This window comes from Petromyzon marinus, chromosome 62 (genome assembly GCF_048934315.1).
Source record: "Petromyzon marinus isolate PM22_M1 ecotype Great Lakes invasive population chromosome 62, UKy_Petmar_22M1.pri1.0, whole genome shotgun sequence".
Lineage (NCBI taxonomy): Eukaryota > Metazoa > Chordata > Hyperoartia > Petromyzontiformes > Petromyzontidae > Petromyzon > Petromyzon marinus.
In genome coordinates this window covers 5,706,238-5,727,945 of record NC_133728.1, presented here as the reverse complement: position 1 = coordinate 5,727,945, position 21,708 = coordinate 5,706,238, and the positions used below count along the sequence as shown (strand labels likewise).

Sequence of the window (21,708 nt, the reverse complement as noted above, 5' to 3'; positions counted from 1 at the left end):
ATCATCATCAACAGTAGCAGCACCACCACCACCATCACCACCACCATCATCATCAACAGTAGCAGCACCACCACCACCATCACCACCACCATCATCATCAACAGTAGCAGCACCACCACCACCATCACCACCACCATCATTACCACCAGTAGCAGCAGCACCGCCACCACCATCATCATCATCAATAGTAGCAGCAGCACCACCACCACCACCATCACCACCACCACCATCATTACCACCAGCAGCAGCAGCACCACCACCACCACCATCATCATCAACAGTAGCAGCACCACCACCACCATCATCACCACCAGTAGCAGCACCACCACCACCATCATCACCACCACCATCATCACCACCACCACCATCATCACCATCATCACCATCACCACCAGTAGCAGCACCACCACCGCCACCACCACCATCATCACCACCACCATCATCACCATCACCATCACCACCACCATCATCACCACCACCATCATCACCACCATCATCACCACCACCATCATCACCACCAGTAGCAGCACCACCACCACCATCATCACCACCACCATCATCACCACCACCACCATCATCACCATCATCACCATCACCACCACCACCATCATCACCACCGCCACCACCACCATCATCACCACCGCCACCACCACCATCATCACCACCACCACCACCATCACCACCATCACCATCACCACCATCACCACCATCACCACCACCATCATCACCACCACCACCACCGCCACCACCATCATCACCACCATCACCACCATCATCACCACCACCACTATCATCACCACCACCATCACCACCACCACCATCACCACCACCATCATCACCACCACCATCACCACCACCATCACCACCACCACCATCACCACCACCACCATCACCACCACCACCATCACCACCACCACCATCACCACCACCACCATCACCACCACCACCATCACCACCACCACCACCACCATCACCACCACCATCATCACCACCACCACCGCCACCACCGAGGCAGCCGGCGGCGACGCAGACCCCGCCCAGCGTGGGTGGCGTTCTTAGAGCAGGGAAGTCGATGTCGTGGGGGGGGGGTGATAGTGGGGGGTTGGGGGGTGTGGGGGGGGGCAATGGTGAGGGGGGGGGGAGGGAGATGGTGGGGGGGAGGGAGATGGTGAGGGGGGGAGGGAGATGGTGAGGGGGGGGGATTTGGGGGTCAGTTTCTTAGAAAACTTCATCACGACGCACGGAATGGAGCTTCACCTCATGTCGGCCTGCAGAAAATAAAGGATTGGAAACAAGTGTTAATGTTGTTGTTGTTGTGATTGTTGTTGTTGTTGTTTTGATGGTTGTTGTCATGATTGTTGTTACTCTGGCTCGCGAGGAGAAGGCGCTGCAAAAAAAGTGTGCGGACTGAACTCCATCTGTTCACCATCACCACCATCATCATCATCGCAGCGAAGTGTGTGGACTAATCTCTTCACCACCATAACTCCAAATGTACAGCAGCAGGCGTCAGGGATCGAACCCACGACCTCCTGTACACCAGGCGAGGTAGTTAACATCTCCTAGCCACCGTGACGATGATGAGAGAGAGAGAGAGAGACACGCAAACTCCAAATATACAGCAGCGGGCATCGTCAGGGTCGGGATGGAACCCACGACCTCCTGCACACCAGGCGAGGTAGTTAACATCTCCTAGCCACCGTGATGATGATGATGAGAGAGAGACACGCAAACTTCAAATATACAGCAGCGGGCATCGTCAGGGGTCGGGATCGAACCCACGACCTCCTGCACACCAGGCGAGGTAGTTAACATCTCCTAGCCACCGTGATGATGATGATGAGAGAGAGACACGCAGACTCCAAATATACAGCACGGGCATCGTCAGGGGTCTGGATCGAACCCACGACCTCCTGCATACCAGGCGAGGTAGTTAACATCTCGCCACCGTGATGATGATGATGATGAGAGAGAGAGAGAGACACGCAAACTCCAAATATACAGCAGCAGCGGGCATAGTCAGGGGTCGGGATCGAACCCACGACCTCCTGCACACCAGGCGAGGTGGTTAACATCTCCTAGCCACCGTGACGATGATGATGATGAGAGAGAGAGAGACGCAAAGTCCAAATATACAGCAGCGGGCATCGTCAGGGTCGGGATGGAACCCACGACCTCCTGTACACCAGGCGAGGTAGTTAACATCTCTTAGCCACCGTGACGATGATGATGAGAGAGAGAGAGACACACAAACTCCAAATATACAGCAGCGGGCATCGTCAGGGGTCGGGATCGAACCCACGACCTCCTGTATACCAGGCGAGGTAGTTAACATCTCCTAGCCACCGTGATTATGATGATGATGAGAGAGAGACACGCAAACTCCAAATATACAGCAGCAGCGGGCATCGTCAGGGGTCGGGATCGAACCCACGACCTCCTGCACACCAGGCGAGGTAGTTAACATCTCCTAGCCACCGTGATGATGATGATGAGAGAGAGAGAGAGACGCAGACTCCAAATATAGAGCAGCGAGCATCCTCAGGGGTCGGGATCGAACCCACGATTTCCTGTACACCAGGCGAGGTAGTTAACATCTCTTAGCCACCGTGATGATGATGATGATGAGAGAGAGAGAGACACGCAAACTCCAAATATACAGCAGCAGCGGGCATAGTCAGGGGTCGGGATCGAACCCACGACCTCCTGCACACCAGGCGAGGTGGTTAACATCTCCAAGGTCACCGTGATGAGGAGGGGGGTGGAGGGTGCTCACGTAGCACGGCTTGCCGACGCGGGTCTCATCCGCGACCTCCACGAAGTCGGCGTCGACGTCCGCGTGTCCGCAAGATCTCCCGGACGGTGCCCGCCGGGGCCCCATCATCGGCCCCGCACCACCACCGTAGCCACCACAACCACCACCACCACCGTAGCCACAACCACCACCACCACCGTAGCCACCACCACCGCCGCCGCCGCCAGGGAAGTTTGGCCTGGAGTAAGGTGGAGCATCTACGCCAAGACACAGAGACACAAAGATCCCATCTTAAAGCCATTATCATTCAGCCATGGTCTCTCCGCTGGTGGATGAAGGCATCTTGAAGCCATTATCATTCAGCCATGGTCTATCTGCTGGTGGATGAAGGCATCTTAAAGCCATTATCATTCAGCCATGGTCTATCTACTGGTGGATGAAGGCATCTTAAAGCCATTATCAATCAGCAATGGTCTATCTACTGGTGGATGAAGGCATCTTAAAGCCATTATCATTCAGCCATGGTCTATCTACTGGTGGATGAAGGCATCTTAAAGCCATTATCATTCAGCCATGGTCTATCCGCTGCTGGATGAAAGCATCTTAAAGCCATTATCATTCAGCCATGGTCTATCTACTGGTGGATGAAGGCATCTTAATGCCATTATCATTCAGCCATGGTCTATCCGCTGCTGGATGAAGGCATCCTAAAGCCATTATCATTCAGCCATGGTCTATCTACTGGTGGATGAAGGCATCTTAAATCCATTATCATTCAGCCATGGTCTATCTACTGGTGGATGAAGGCATCTTAAAGCCATTATCATTCAGCCATGGTCTATCCGCTGGTAGATGAAGGCATCCTAAAGCCATTATCATTCAGCCATGGTCTATCTACTGGTGGATGAAGTCATCTTAAAGCCATTATCATTCAGCCATGGTCTATCCGCTGGTGGATGAAGGCATCCTAAAGCCATTATCATTCAGCCATGGTCTATCCGCTGCTGGATCAAGGCATCCTAAAGCCATTATCATTCAGCCATGGTCTATTTACTGGTGGATGAAGTCATCTTAAAGCCATTATCATTCAGCCATGGTCTATCCGCTGGTGGATGAAGGCATCTTAAAGCCATTATCATTCAGCCATGGTCTATCGGCTGGTGGATGAAGGCATCCTAAAGCCATTATCATTCAGCCATGGTCTATCCGCTGCTGGATCAAGGCATCCTAAAGCCATTATCATTCAGCCATGGTCTATCCACTGGTGGATGAAGGCATCTTAAAGCCATTATCATTCAGCCATGGTCTATCCGCTGGTGGATGAAGGCATCTTAAAGCCATTATCATTCAGCCATGATCTATCCGCTGGTGGATGAAGGCATCTTAAATCCATTATCATTCAGCCATAGTTTATCTACTGGTGGATGAAGGCATCCTAAAGCCATTATCATTCAGCCATCCCCGTGACCCAGTGACCCCATATCCCAATGACCCAGTGACCCCGTATCATCATGACCCAGTGACCCCATATCCCAATGACCCAGTGACCCCATATCACCATGACCCAGTGACCCCGTGACCCCGTGACTCCGTATCCCCGTATGCCCCCCCCCGTAACTCAGTGACCACGCATCACCGTTGCCCCATATCCCTGTATCCCCTGACCCCGTGACCCTACATCCCCCCCCATGACCCCGCCCTCCCCGCGTACCGTGCAGGCCGTAGAGTTTGTCCGTCGCAGCGCCGCGATGGCCCTCGAGGCTCCGCTCGCCATCGTCACCGCACCCTCGCTCCAGCGAGCCCCCCGCACCGCCCGCCATCACCACCATCGTCGTGGTCGTCATCACTGGGGGGCACGTGCCCACCGGCGGGGGAGGGGCCGGGGGGAGGGGGAGGTCTGGCGACGCCGGGAGGAGAAGGGGGGTGAGGGGGCATGAGAGGTCAGCATCAGCATCATCAGCATCATTATCATCATCATCAGCATCATCATCAGCATCATCAGCATCATCAGCATCATCATCAGCATCATTATCAGCATCATCATTATCATCATCAGCGGCATCAGCATCATCATCAGTAGCAGCAGCAGCATCATCAGCATTATCATCGTCAGCATCATCAGCATCATCATCAGCATCATCAGCATCATCATCAGCATCATCATTATCATCATCAGCGTCATCAGCATCATCATCATCAGCAGCATCAGCATCATCAGCATTATCATCGTCAGCATCATCAGCATCATCATCAGCATCATCAGCATCAGCATCATCATTATCATCAGCGTCATCAGCATCATCATCATCAGCAGCAGCAGCATCAGCATCATCAGCATCAACATCAGCATCATCAGCATCATCAGCATCATCAGCATCATAAGCATCAGCATCATCAGCATCAACAGCATCATCATCAGCATCATCATCAGCAGCATCATTATCAGCATCATCATCAGCATCATCATCAGCATCATCAGCATCATCATCAGCATCATCATCAGTATCATCATCATCATAAGGTTGTAGGAGGATAGCCAAGAGAGGGAGGCTTCAACTTCTAGAGTTTACAAGTTGATGTTGCGTGAGAGGTCAAGAGTGAGAGAATGAGTAAGTGAATGAGTGAGATGGTGGGTGAGTGGGATAATTAGTGAGAGAGATGATGAGTGAGCGAGCGAGTGAGTTCCAAGTTGATTTCGTGTGACCAGGGTGAGGGGTCAAGAGACCAAAAGTGAGAGAATGAGCGAGTGAATGAGTGAGTGAATGAATGAGTGAGTGAATGAGTGAGATAGTACCTGAGTGGGTAATCGAGTGAGTGGGATGATGAGTGAGAGAAATGATGAGCGAGCGAGCGCGTTCCAAGTTGATTTCGTGTGACCAGGGTGAAAAGTCGACTCATAGCTCCTTGAGATCAGCAAGCGAGGATACTATCACGGTGGTTCATTTGTCACGAATTCGTGTGGCAACCGGAAGCCAATGCACGAGTGGGTTACGTGCGAGTGGATACGTGCGAGTGGGTATGTGCGAGTGGGTTACGTGCGAGTGGGTACGTGCGAGTGGGTACGTGCGAGTGGGTTATGTGCGAGTGGGTTACGTGCGAGTGGGTTACGTGCGAGTGGGTTACGTGCGAGTGGGTTACGTGCGAGTGGGTACGTGCGAGTGGGTACGTGCGAGTGGGTAGGGGCGAGTGGGTTACGTGCAAGTGGGTACGTGCGAGCGGGTACGGGCGAGTGGCTACGTGCGAGTGGGTTACGGGCCCATGGGTACGTGCAAGTGGGTACGTGCGAGTGGGTACGTGCGAGTGGGTACGTGCGAGTGGGTTACGTGCGAGTGGGTTACGGGCCCGTGGGTACGTGCGAGTGGGTTACGTGTGAGTGGGTTACGTGTGAGTGGGTTACGTGTGAGTGGGTTACGGGCGAGTGGGTACGTGCGAGTGGGTACGTGCGAGTGGGTACGTGCGAGTGGGTTACATGCGAGTGGGTTACGGGCGAGTGGGTACGTGCGAGTGGGTACGTGCAAGTGGGTTACGTGTGAGTGGGTTACGGGCGAGTGGGTTACGTGCGAGTGGGTTACGTGTGAGTGGGTTACGTGCGAGTGGGTACTTGCGAGTGGGTTACGTGTGAGTGGGTTACGTGCGAGTGGGTTACGTGCGAGTGGGTTACGTGTGAGTGGGTTACGTGTGAGTGGGTTACGGGCGAGTGGGTTACGTGTTAGTGGGTTACGTGCGAGTGGGTAGGGGCGAGTGTGTACGTGCGAGTGGGTTACGGGCGAGTGGGTTACGTGCGAGTGGGTAGGGGCGAGTGGGTACGTGCGAGTGGGTTACGTGTGAGTGGGTTACGTGCGAGTGGGTTACGTGTGAGTGGGTTACGTGTGAGTGGGTTACGTGCGAGTGGTTACGGGCGAGTGGGTTACGTGTTAGTGGGTTACGTGCGAGTGGGTTACGTGCGAGTGGGTAGGGGCGAGTGTGTACGTGCGAGTGGGTTACGTGCGAGTGGGTACGTGCGAGTGGGTTACGGGCGAGTGGGTTACGTGCGAGTGGGTTACGTGCGAGTGGGTTACGTGCGAGTGGGTTACGTGTGAGTGTGTACGTGCGAGTGGGTTACGTGCGAGTGGGTACGTGCGAGTGGGTTACGGGCGAGTGGGTTACGTGCGAGTGGGTTACGTGCGAGTGGGTTACGTGCGAGTGGGTAGGGGCAAGTGGGTTACGGGCGAGTGGGTTACGTGCGAGTGGGTTACGTGCGAGTGGGTTACGTGCGAGTGAGTTACGTGCGAGTGGGTACGTGCGAGTGGGTTACGGGCCCGTGGGTTACGTGCGAGTGGGTAGGGGCGAGTGGGTACGTGCGAGTGGGTACGTGCGAGTGGGTACATGCGAGTGGGTAGGGGCGAGTGGGTAGGGGCGAGTGGGTAGGGACGAGTGGGTACGTGTGAGTGGATATGTGCGAGTGGGTACGTGCAAGTGGGTACGTGCGAGTGGGTACGTGCGAGTGGATACGTGCGAGTGGGCACGTTTGAGTGGGTTACGTGCGAGTGGGTACGTGCGAGTGGGTTACGTGTGAGTGGGTTACGGGCCCGTGGGTTACGTGCGAGTGGGTTACGTGCGAGTGGGTACGTGCGAGTGGGTACGTGCGAGTGGGTACGTGCGAGTGGGTAGGGGCGAGTGGGTAGGGGCGAGTGGGTTACGTGCGAGTGGGTACGTGCGAGTGGTTACGTGCGAGTGGGTTACGGGCCCGTGGGTACGTGCGAGTGGGTTACGTGCGAGTGGGTACGTGCGAGTGGGTACGTGCGAGTGGGTACGTGCGAGTGGGTACGTGCGAGTGGGTTACGTGCGAGTGGGTAGGGGCGAGTGGGTACGTGCGAGTGGGTACGTGCGAGTGGGTACGTGCGAGTGGGTACGTGTGAGTGGGTACGTGCGAGTGGGTTACGTGCGAGTGGGTACAGGCGAGTGGGTTACGTGCGAGTGGGTAGGGGCGAGTGGGTTACGTGCGAGTGGGTACGTGCGAGTGGGTACGTGCGAGTGGGTCCCTGCGAGTGGGTTACGTGCGAGTGGGTAGGGGCGAGTGGGTTACGTGCGAGTGGGTACGTGCGAGTGGGTTACGTGCGAGTGGGTACGTGCGAGTGGGTACGTGCGAGTGGGTACGTGCGAGTGGGTACGGGTGAGTGGGTACGGGTGAGTGGGTACGGGTGAGTGGGTACGTGCGAGTGGGTTACGGGCCCGTGGGTTACGTGCGAGTGGGTACGTGCGAGTGGGTACGTGCGAGTGGGTACGTGCGAGTGGGTTACGTGCGAGTGGGTTACGTGTGAGTGGGTAAGGGCCCGTGGGTTACGTGCGAGTGGGTAGGGGCGAGTGGGTACGTGCGAGTGGGTACGTGCGAGTGGGTACGTGCGAGTGGGTACGTGCGAGTGGGTTACGGGCCCGTGGGTTACGTGCGAGTGGGTAGGGGCGAGTGTGTACGTGCGAGTCGGTACGTGCGAGTGGGTTACGTGTGAGTGGGTTACGGGCGAGTGGGTACTTGCGAGTGGGTTACGTGCGAGTGGGTTACGTGCGAGTGGGTTACGGGCGAGTGGGTACTTGCGAGTGGGTAGGGGCGAGTGGGTACGTGCGATTGGGTTACGTGCGAGTGGGTACGTGTGAGTGGGTTACGTGTGAGTGGGTACGTGCGAGTGGGTTACGTGCGAGTGGGTTACGTGCGAGTGGGTTATGTGCAAGTGGGTAGGGGCGAGTGGGTACGTGCGAGTGGGTACGTGCGAGTGGGTAGGGGCGAGTGGGTTACTTGCGAGTGGGTTACGTGCGAGTGGGTACGTGTGAGTGGGTTACGGGCGAGTGGGTTACGTGCGAGTGGGTTACGTGCGAGTGGGTTACGTGCGAGTGGGTAGGGGCGAGTGGGTACGTGCGAGTGGGTACGTGCGAGTGGGTACGTGCGAGTGGGTACGTGTGAGTGGGTACGTGCGAGTGGGTTACGTGCGAGTGGGTACAGGCGAGTGGGTTACGTGCGAGTGGGTAGGGGCGAGTGGGTTACGTGCGAGTGGGTACGTGCGAGTGGGTACGGGTGAGTGGGTACGGGTGAGTGGGTACGGGTGAGTGGGTACGTGCGAGTGGGTTACGGGCCCGTGGGTTACGTGCGAGTGGGTACGTGCGAGTGGGTACGTGCGAGTGGGTACGTGCGAGTGGGTTACGTGCGAGTGGGTTACGTGTGAGTGGGTAAGGGCCCGTGGGTTACGTGCGAGTGGGTAGGGGCGAGTGGGTACGTGCGAGTGGGTACGTGCGAGTGGGTACGTGCGAGTGGGTTACGTGCGAGTGGGTACGTGCGTACCATCGAGGGAGGGCTTGGCTTTCGGACGCTTCGAGGGGCGGTACTTGAACCCAGGATTTGTGCTGCAGCTGCCGCTGCCGGCGCTGTCCGATGAGAAGTAGCCGCCACCGCCTCCGCCGCCACCACCGCCACCGCCTCCGCCGCCACCACCGCCACCGCCTCCGCCGCCACCGCCGCCACCGCTACCACCGCCGCGCGGCCGCCCAGCCACCGCCGCGTGCACCTTGCCTGGTACAGCGAGGGGGTGGGGTGGGGGGGGGGGGGGTGAGTGGCGGGGCAGGCGTGACGCACGCCGCACGCGGAGATCAGCTGGTGAACGCTGGCGGCTTGCGATCAGACGGCTGCCACTGGGGGTGCCCCTAGGCTGGACCACACAGCAGCAGCAAACCATCGCAAGGCTGCTAGTGGCAGACCGATGCACAGGGACGGCTGCCACTGGGGGTGCCCCTAGCCTGGACCACACAGCAGCAAACCATCGCCAGTCTCCTACTAGCAGACCGATGCACAGGGACAGCTGCCACTGGGGGTGCCCTCTTTTTCAAATGTGACGAGATGAGACGCGCGATGTCAAGGGCGATCTGGAGAAGGGGCATTGCCCGAAACGTCGACCATCACACTACAGTGCGGTATACCCTTTCCCCTTTAAGACAAAGATTCCTCCCGTGCAGCCTGAACAGACTTGTAGAGGCGGTGCTTATGAAGGCCGGAACGACGGACGAGAGGAGTGACTGGGCATCAGCACCACGCACGGCCGCCTTCGTCTCTCTAAGTGGCGAAGTTTACTACACACCGCACCAGGCACTGCTCAGTTGAGGCTGAGTCGACCTAGGGGATGCCCAGGACCCGTTCCTGTTCCGATAATCGTCACCGGCGTTGGCCGTGAGCGGGAATCGAACTCCGGTGATAGCCGTGTTAGAGGACCGAAGCTCGCTAACCACTGCACCACTGCTCCCACCTACTTACACCCATTTACAAAGAGCAAGATCCCCCGTATAGCCTTAACAGACTGTTGGGGCAAGTGCTGTTAGCGAGCAGCACCTGTGGGTGGCCAGCACCACGCCCGGCAACCTTTGTCTCCATGAAGCGCTACGAAGCCGGTGAGCCGAGTTCGATTCCTGCTCACGGCCAACATCTGTGACGATTGTCTGAAGCAGTCCTGGGCCTCCCCGAGGTCGATTACTATACACTACTACACCATACACTACTACACTATACACTACACTATACACTACTATACACTACTACACTATACACTACTACACTATACACTACTACACTATACACTACACTATACACTACACTATACACTACTCTACTATACACTAGTCTACTATACACTACTCTACTATACACTACTCCACTATGCACTACTATACTATACACTACTATACACTACACTATACACTACACACTATAAACTACACTATACACTACACTATACTACTATACACTATACACTACACTATACACTACTCTACTATACACTACTCTACTATACACTACTACACTATACACTACTACACTATAGACTACTACACTATACACTACTACACTATTATACTATACACTACTACACTATACACTACTCTACAATACACTATACACTACTCTACTATACACTACTACACTATACACTACTATACTATACACTACTCTACTCTACACTATACACTACTACAATATACACTACTACACTACACTATACACTATACTATACACTACTACACTCTACACTACACTATACACTACACTATACACTACTCTACTATACACTACTATAGACTACACTATACACTACTACACTATACACTACTACACTATACACTACTCTACTATACACTACTACACTATACACTACTATACACTACTTTACAATATACATTACTATACACTACTACACTATAAGATACGTACACTACACTATAGACTACAACACTATACACTGCTCTACTACACACTACTATACAATATACATTACTATACACTACACTATACACTACACTACTATACAATATACATTACTATACACTACACTATACACTACACTAATATACAATATACATTACTATACACCACTACACTACTATACACCACTATGCACTACTACACTAAACACTATTACCTACTACACTATACACTGCAACACGATACACTACAATACACTAATGCACAATACAACATACACTACACTATACACTACAACACTATACACGACTATACACTAATACACCATACACTACACTATACACTACTATAGCAATAGGTTTTACCCTTTCTGGCAATAAAACAGTTGTGTCAAGATGTTAAAACACCAAACGGAATCCTTATTCAAGGAATCCTGTCTGCATTAATCACACACGTACGTGTGGTGAACAGGCAAACTAACGACACGCTCTGGTGGTATAAGATGATGATGGCATTGTCTTTGAAACTGATTGGTCCACACCAGAGACAGCTTTCTTTAGTGCCTCGTCTCACCACCGGTGTCAGACCAGAGGACATCAAACAGGCGAACCGCACAAGGACAATGCCACTAGCAGGACATTGAGAACTCGGGGTGAGCAGCTACACTAATGGGAACTCCCTTGCCGGTGTACAAAATTTCATAATTTGTTTAACCCCTTACTGTCCATAATAAAAACAGTTGTGTTACGATGTTTAAACACCCAAAGTGAAGACCTTTTTGCAAGCAATCGTGTAGTGCATTAACCACGCACGCATACTTGTGGTGAACATGCAAACCAAAAACATCCTCTAGTAGCATATGCTGGCATCGTCTTTGAAACTGATTGGTCCACACCATAGACGGCTTTCTTTAGGGCCCAGTCTCACCACCGGTGTCAGACCAGAGGACGGCAAACAGGCGAACAGCACAAGTGCAATGCCACTAGCAGGGCATCGAGAGCTCGGGCTAAAGCAGCTAAATCCTGGGAACTTCTTTGCCAGTAAGATTAAAACCCCATCGTTTTATTACAACTAGCCTGTTAGCCCGTACAAGGACGACGTGTTCATTGCAGTAAATCTGAAATATTAATGAAACAAATTGTTCAGCTCATGATTATTAATGAGCGGGGGGTTGCCCCATGTGGAGTGACGTCACCCGCTAATGGTTATTGGGGAGGGGTGCGGCATGTGGAGTGACACTACTACACTATACATTACTACACTATACACTACTACACTATACACTACTACACTATACATTACTACACTATACACTACTACACTATACACTACTATACACTACTACACTATACATTACTATACACTACTACACTATACACTACTACACTATAAATTACTACACTATACACTACTACACTATACACTACTGTACACTACTACACTATACACTACTATACACTACTACACTATACACTACTACACAATACACTACTATACACTACTACACTATACACTACACTACTACACTACACAACTACACTATACACTACTACACTATACATTACTACACTATACACTACACACTACTATACACTACTACATTATACACTACACTACTACACTATACACTACACTATAAACTACTACAATATACATTACCACACTATACACTACTACACTATACATTACTACACTATACACTACTACACTATACACTACACTACTACACAATACACTACACTATACACTACAACAATATACATTACTACACTATACACTACTACACTATGCATTACTACACTATACACTACTACACTATACACTACTATAAACTACTACACAATACAATACTACACTATACAATACACTATACACTATTACACTATACATTACCACACTATACACTACTACACTATACACTACTATACATTGCAACACTATACACTACTACACTATACACTACATTATACACTACTACACTATACACTACATTATACACTACTACACTATACATTACAACACTATACACTACTACACTATACACTACTATACATTACTACACTATACACTACTATACACTACTACACTATACACTACTATAAACTACTACACAATACAATACTACACTATACATTACACTATACACTACTACACTATACATTACTACACTATACACTACTACACTATACACTACAACACTATACACTATCTACACTATACACTACTACACTATACACTACACTATACACTACTATGCTATACACTACTACACTATACACTACTACACTATACACTACTACACTATACACTACTACACTATACACTACAACACTATACACTACTACTATACACTATACATTACTACACTTTACATTACTACACTATACACTACTACACTATACATTACTACACTATACACTACTACACTATACATTCCTACACTATACACTACTACACTATGCACTACTATACACTACTACACTATACACTACTACACTATACACTACTATACACTACTACACAATACACTACTACACTATACAATACTACACTACTACACTATACATTACTACACTATACACTACCATAACACTACTACACTATACACTACTACACTATACACTACTACACTATACACTACACTATACACTACTACACTATACATTACTACACTACACACGACTACACTAAACACTACCACACTATACATTACTACACTATACACTACTACACTATGCACTACTATACACTACTATACTACTACACTATACAATACTACACTATACACTACTATACACCACTACTCTATACACTACTATACACTACTACACTACACCCTACTATACACTACTACACTATACACTACTACACTATACATTACTACACTACTACACTATACATTACTACACTACACACTACTATACACTACTACACTATACACTACTACTACACACTACTACTATACACTACTACACTATACACTACTACACTATACACTCCAACACGATACACTATCTACACTATACACTACTACTACTATACACTACAACACTATACACTACTATACTATACACTACTACACTATACACTACTACACTATACACTACTACACTATACACTACAACACTATACACTATCTACACTATACACTACTACACTATACACTACTACACGAAAAACACTATACACTACTACTATACACTATACACTACTGCACTATACATGACTACAATATACATTACTACACTATACACTACTATACACTACAACACTATACGCTACCACACTATACACTACTACGCTATCCACTACTACACTATACACTACTACATTACAACACTATACACTACAACACTATACACTACTACACTATACACTACCACACTATACGCTACCACACTATACACTACTACGCTATACACTACTACGCTATACACTACAACACTATCCACTACTACACTATACACTACTACACTATACACTACCACACTATACGCTACCACACCATACACTACTACACTATACACTACTACACTATACACTACCACACTATACACTACTACGCTATACACTACTACACTATACACTACAACACTATACACTACCACACTATACACTACCACACTATACACTACCACACTATACACTACTACGCTATACACTACTACACTATACACTACAACACTATACACTACCACACTATATGCTACCACACTATACACTACTACACTACAACACTATACACTACTACACTATACACTACAACACTATACACTACAACACTATACACTACAACAGTATACACTACTACGCTATGTGCTATTACACTATACACTTCTATACTATACACTTCTACACTACACTACTACACTATACACTACCACACTATACACTACCACACTATACGCTACCACACTATACGCTACCACACTATACACTACTACGCTATACACTACTACGCTATACACTACAACACTATACACTACTACACTATACACTACTACACTATCCACTACTACACTATCCACTACTACACTATACACTACAACACTATACACTACACAATACACTACCACACTATACACTACTACTATACACTACAACACTATACACTACTACTATACACTACAACACTACACACTACTATACTATACACTACTATCCACTACTACACTATTCACTACCACGCAATACGCTACAACACTATACACTACTATACACTACCACATTATACACTACCACACTATACACTACCACACTATACACTACTACGCTATACACTACTACACTATACACTACAACACTATACACTACCACACTATACACTACCACACTATACACTACTACACTATACACTACTACACTACAACACTATACACTACACTATACACTACTACACTATGCACTACCACACTATACACTACCACACTATACACTACAACACTATACACTACTACGCTATACACTACTACACTATACACTACTACACTATACACTACTACACTATGCACTACCACACTATACACTACCACACTATACACTACTACGCTATACACTACCACACTATACACTACTACACTATACACTACTACGCTATACACTACTACACTATACACTACAACACTATACACTACCACACTATACACTACCACACTATACACTACTACACTATACACTACTACACTACAACACTATACACTACACTATACACTACTACACTATGCACTACCACACTATACACTACCACACTATACACTACAACACTATACGCTACTACGCTATACACTACTACACTATACACTACTACACTATACACTACTACACTATGCACTACCACACTATACACTACCACACTATACACTACCACACTATACACTACCACACTATACACTACTACGCTATACACTACCACACTATACACTACTACACTATACACTACTACACTATACACTACAACACTATACACTACTACTATACACTACTACACTATACACTACTACACTATACACTACTATACACTACCACACTATACACTACCACACTATACACTACCACACTATACACTACTACACTATACACTACTACACTATACACTACCACACTATACGCTACCACACTATACACTACCACACTATACACTACTACACTATACACTACTACACTATACACTACCACACTATACGCTACCACACTATACACTACCACACTATACACTACTACGCTATACACTACTACACTATACACTACAACACTATACACTACACTATACACTACCACAATATACACTACCACACTATACACTACTACTATACACTACAACACTATACACTACTACTATACACTACAACACTATACACTACTATACTATACACTACTATCCACTACTACACTATTCACTACCACGCAATACGCTACCACACTATACACTACTATACACTACCACACTATACACTACCACACTATACACTACCACACTATACACTACAACACTATACACTACACTATACACTACAACACTATACACTACTATACACTACCACACTATACACTACCACACTATACGCTACCACACTATACACTACCACACTATACACTACCACACTATACACTACTACGCTATACACTACTACACAAAGGCTCTAACTCCTCCTGGTCTCCTATTCCCATGCGTTTTCACCCCAGCCCCGTGGGGGGTCTTAACGGGACGCGGCTGCCCGAACTTTCAGGGAGTGGGACCGTCACAGACGGGCTGCGCCGGGGCGATCGGGATGGACACTCAATGTGCGCGTGCACAATCACCAACACCTCATTCGCAATATCGACTTCGTCTTCGTCGTTGGCACATAGATGGTCAACCCCTGATCACTGCCCCTACTTTATTAGAGACCAACTCAGACCGTGTCGGTCACCCCCGTGCCCCTAATAAATCCCAACGTGCATCCTACAAAGTCCCATCACAAGGGAGAAACACAAACACATGGACGGCGTTGTTTTGCCCGTCTTGTCAACAGCTGTACGCCGGATCGCCCTGGAAACTCAATTTCCCTGTACAATAATACGGGGCAAACCGTATGGGTTGACAGGGTATGGTTTGGCAGGGCATGGGTTGACATGGTATGGGTTGACAGGGTATGGGTTGACAAGGTATGGGTTGACGGGGTATGGGTTGACAGAGCATAGGTTGACAGGGTATGGGTTGACAGGGTATGGGTTGACAGGGCATAGGTTAACAGGGTATGGGTTGACAGGGTATGGGTTGACAGGTACGGGTTGACGGGGAATGGGTTGACAGGTACGGGTTGACAGGGTATGGGGTGGTGATGATGGTTGTGATGATGATGGTGGTGGTGGTCATGGTGATAATGTGATGATTGTGATTATGTTCATGATGATGGTGGTTATGATGGTGGTGACAATAGTCGTGATGATAGTGGTGGTGGTGATGTTGGTAGTTGTGATGATGGTGGTAGTGATGATGGAGGTGATGATAGTGGTGGTGGTGGTGATGATGATAGTGATGACTGTAATGCTGATGTTGATGATAATGATTGTGACGGTGATGATGGTGACGATGGTTGTGATGATGGTGGTGATGATGGTAGTTGTGATGATGATGATTGTAGTGATGATGGTGGCGATGATAGTAGTGGTGGTGGTGGTGGTGATGATAGCGATGATTGTGATGCTGATGTTGATGATCATGAAGGTGATGATGATTTGCCGGCATGCACGCACCTTGGTGTCTGTTATCGCCAGGCGGTTCTCGGATCGGATCGGTGAAGACGGACTCGTCCCCAGACGATCCCTCCACCTCCTCCTCCTCCACCTCCTCCTCCACCTCCTCCTCCTCCACCTCCTCCTCCTCCTCCTCCTCCTCCTCCCACGCACTACGCGCGTCCCCATAGCACCCCCTCCCGCTCTGCCCGGCTCCCCACCACCCCCACTCTGACGTGTGTGTGTGTGTGTGTACGTGTGTGTGTGTGTGTACGTTTGTGTGTACGTGTGTGTGTGTGTGTGTACGTGTGTGTGTGCGCGTGTATTGCGTGTGTCACCAGCGTATTGATCCACGCGCAGGCGTGCACACACGCACGCACGCACACACACACGCACGCATGCACGCGTGTACACACACACACGCACGCATGCACACACGCACGCACACGCACGCACACGTGTATGGAGGAAGAGAGCACATGGGAAGGTGGTGGAGGAGGGGGGGAGAGAGGGCGAGGGAGCGAGCACAGCAGTGAGATGAGCGACGCACGTGAAGAGACGCGAACCACGTGGGCGATGGTCACGTGAACCACGTGGGCGATGGTCACGTGAACCACGTGGGCGATGGTCACGTGAACCACGTGGGCGATGGTCACGTGAACCACGTGGGCGATGGTCACGTGAACCACGTGGGCGATGGTCACGTGAACCACGTGGGCGATGGTCACGCAAACTCGAGTGGAACTCAAACTTTGTCTTGGCTACTGTTCTAAACCCTTCCCACCCCCCCACCCCCACACTCCCGTTTGTTGAATTTTATTTCAACAGAGTTACCACCTCCAGCCCGCAACCACGTTGCCTGACCCAACACTTTTGCTGGGGAATACGTGGACAGGGACACCCTCTACTTACGAGCATTCGACTGCAGAACTGCAGAACGTGAAGAACCAGTGCCATCTACATCTGCAGAACGTGAAGAACCAGTGGCATCTACATCTGGATAATGTGAACAACCAGTGGCATCTACATCTGCAGAACGTGAAGAACCAGTGGCATCTACATCTGCAGAACGTGAACAACCAGTGGCATATACATCTGCAGAACGTGAAGAACCAGTGGCATCTACATCTGAAGAACGTGAATAACCAATGGCATCTACAGGAGATTATACACCTTTTAAAACCATTCCCTGTGTCTAGTGTACCCGCTCTACAACATGTTTGGAATCTACAGGAGTAAAGTTGAGACTTATAGAACAAATCGACTTACGATCAGTACCTTTGGAACCTAACGCGTTCGTAAGTAGAGGAGGCCCTGTAATAAATAATGAACGTTGGTATCGCGTGTGTCATCAGTGTATGGATGCACAATACCAAGATCCCCCATATAGCCTTAACAGACTGTAGGGGCAAGTGCTGTTAGCGAGCACCTTTGAAGGCCGGAACGGTACACGAGGGGGTGGGTGGCCAGCACCACGCCCGACCGCCTTTGTCTCCCTAGTGGCGATGTTTACACACTGCACCAGGTACTCATTTGAGGCTGAGTCGACCTAGGGGAGGCCGGTGACCGGTTCAGATAATCGTCACTGGTGTTGGCCGTGAGCGGGAATCGAACCTGGTTCGCCAGGTTCATAGCACAGCGCGCTAACCGCTACACCATCGCACACACACACACGGCCACGCACACACACACACACACGGGCACATACACACACACGGGCACATACACGCACACGGGCACGCACACACACACACATGCATGGAGGAGAGAGCACGTGGAGAGGGTGAGAGCTCAGCGGTGAGATGAGCGACGCACGTGAAGACGCGAACCGCACGAGGGCTGTTCACACAAACCCGAGTGGGACTCAAACTTTGTCGTGGCTGCTGTTGAAACCCCACCCCCTCTCTCCCGCCCCCTCCACTTTATCCGCCCGGCGCTCCGCTCGTTGTTGTGAGCGTCGCTTCTCTGCCCTCCGTTGTTGCTGGAGGGCGACTGCCTCCAACTGCACACCACCACCCCTACCATCACCACCACCCCTACCATCACCACCCTCACCACCACCCCTACCATCACCACCACCCCTACCATCACCACCACCCCTACCATCACCACCCTCACCACCACCCCTACCATCACCACCCCCACCACCACCGCCCCCACCACCACCACCGTCAATACCCCACCACCACCCCCACCACCACCCCCACCACCACCACCGACTCACATAGAGACCCATAAACTCACGCAGAGACCCACAGACTCACACAGAGACCCATAGATTCACACAGAGAGACCCATAGACTCACGTAGAGACCCATAGACTAACACAGAGACCCATAGACTCACGTAGAGACCCATAGACTCACGTGGAGACCCATAGACTCACATAGAGACCCATAGACTCACACAGAGAGACCCATAGATTCACATATAGACCCATAGACTCACATAGATACCCATAGACTCGCCAAGAGAGACCCATAGACTCACACAGAGACCCATAGATTCACACAGAGAGACCCATAGACTCACGTAGAGACCCATAGACTAACACAGAGACCCATAGACTCACGTAGAGACCCATAGACTCACGTGGAGACCCATAGACTCACATAGAGACCCATAGACTCACACAGAGAGACCCATAGATTCACATATAGACCCATAGACTCACATAGATACCCATAGACTCGCCAAGAGAGTCCCATAGACTCACACAGAGACCCATGAAGTATACTAGTACAGCACTAGTGTATAGTGTAGTGGATAGTGTAATATACTAGTGCAGCACTAGTGTATAGGGTAGTGTATAGTGTAGTGTATAGTGTAGTGTATAGTGTTGTGTGTAGTCTATAGTGTAGTGTATAGTGTAGTGTGTAGTGTATAGTGTAGTGTATAGTGTACTGTACTAGTACAGCACTAGTGTGTAGTGTAGTGTATAGTGTAGTGTATAGTGTTGTGTGTAGTCTATAGTGTAGTATATAGTGTAGTGTATAGTGTAGTGTACTGTACTAGTACAGCACACCATTCTTAGTACGACGTTTCGCCAGTAAAATTGCCACGAGCTTCAGCAGTCGGACAGCAGCCAGATGTGTGGACAAATCCTCCTGTTGGGGTTCTCCTCCCCAAGCGCTTATCAGTTGGTAGTCTGAGCCCGCTCACCAATGACAATGCAATGATAACAATCATCACTACGTCATGATTATTATTATCATGATTGTTCATCCAGCTGTGGTTTTGATCAAGGCCGCGTGCGACCTTCCTTCAATTCCCAGACGCAAACTGAACAGCGAGAACGGAAGTTGGGGATCATTAGCCAGGGGTGGGGGTTAGGTGGGGTGGGGGGGGGAGAGAGGGAGGGGGTGGGGGGGGGGCAGGTGGGGGCGAGGGGGGGAGTGGGAGGGTTGGGGGGAGAGGGGGAGCGGGGGGAGGGAGTGAGGGCGAAGGGGGGAGTTGGGGGGGGGCAATGGGGGAGGTGGAGGGGGGTGGAGGCAAGGGGGAGTGGGGGGGGCGAGTAGAGGACTGAGTGAGAGGGGGGGTGAGGGAGGAGTGGGGGGAGGGGGGAGTGGGGGGGAGGGTGGAGTGGGGGGGAGGGGGGAGTGGGGAGGGAGGAGTGGGGAAGGGGGCTGTGGGGGGGTGGAGTGGGGGGAGGGGGGAGTGGGGGTTTGGGGGCGAGTGGGGGCAAGGGGTTGGGGCGAGGGCGAAGTGGTGGGTGGGGGCGAGGGGATGGGGGTGTAATTGCGTCGTTACCATGGTAACGTGCCTCGTTAGAGGACCACATTGGACACATCCCACCATCTCGTTATCCGGGTCCATGTTGCGTTGTTATTTTTTTTTTGCGTTTGAAAATCTTACTTCTCATCTCAAGACCTTCGGTCATGATGTGTATATATATATATTTTTTTATTATTACTATTTCTTTTTCTTGCCAAAGCCGAGTTTCAGGCGATGAAATATATTCATTGTTTTTTTTTAAAAAGCCCTTTCCCAATTAAGCTTCAAGGCACGAGTGAGCTGCTCGCTC

General features: G+C 50.0%; 1 protein-coding gene across 1 annotated transcript in view; it reads right to left on the bottom strand.

The window, feature by feature from the left end:
• Positions 1 to 1,167: 1,167 nt before the first annotated feature.
• Positions 1,168 to 21,708, bottom strand: part of LOC116955855 (uncharacterized) — a gene marked incomplete at its 5' end in the record, with an annotated part of 94,756 nt that continues 74,215 nt past the window's right edge. The window contains 4 exons of the mRNA XM_076053759.1: positions 1,168 to 1,268; positions 2,777 to 3,012; positions 4,467 to 4,652; positions 9,066 to 9,293. Coding sequence (XP_075909874.1) covers positions 1,254 to 1,268; positions 2,777 to 3,012; positions 4,467 to 4,652; positions 9,066 to 9,293 — 665 coding nt within the window. The remainder of the gene's footprint in view (positions 1,269 to 2,776; positions 3,013 to 4,466; positions 4,653 to 9,065; positions 9,294 to 21,708) is intronic.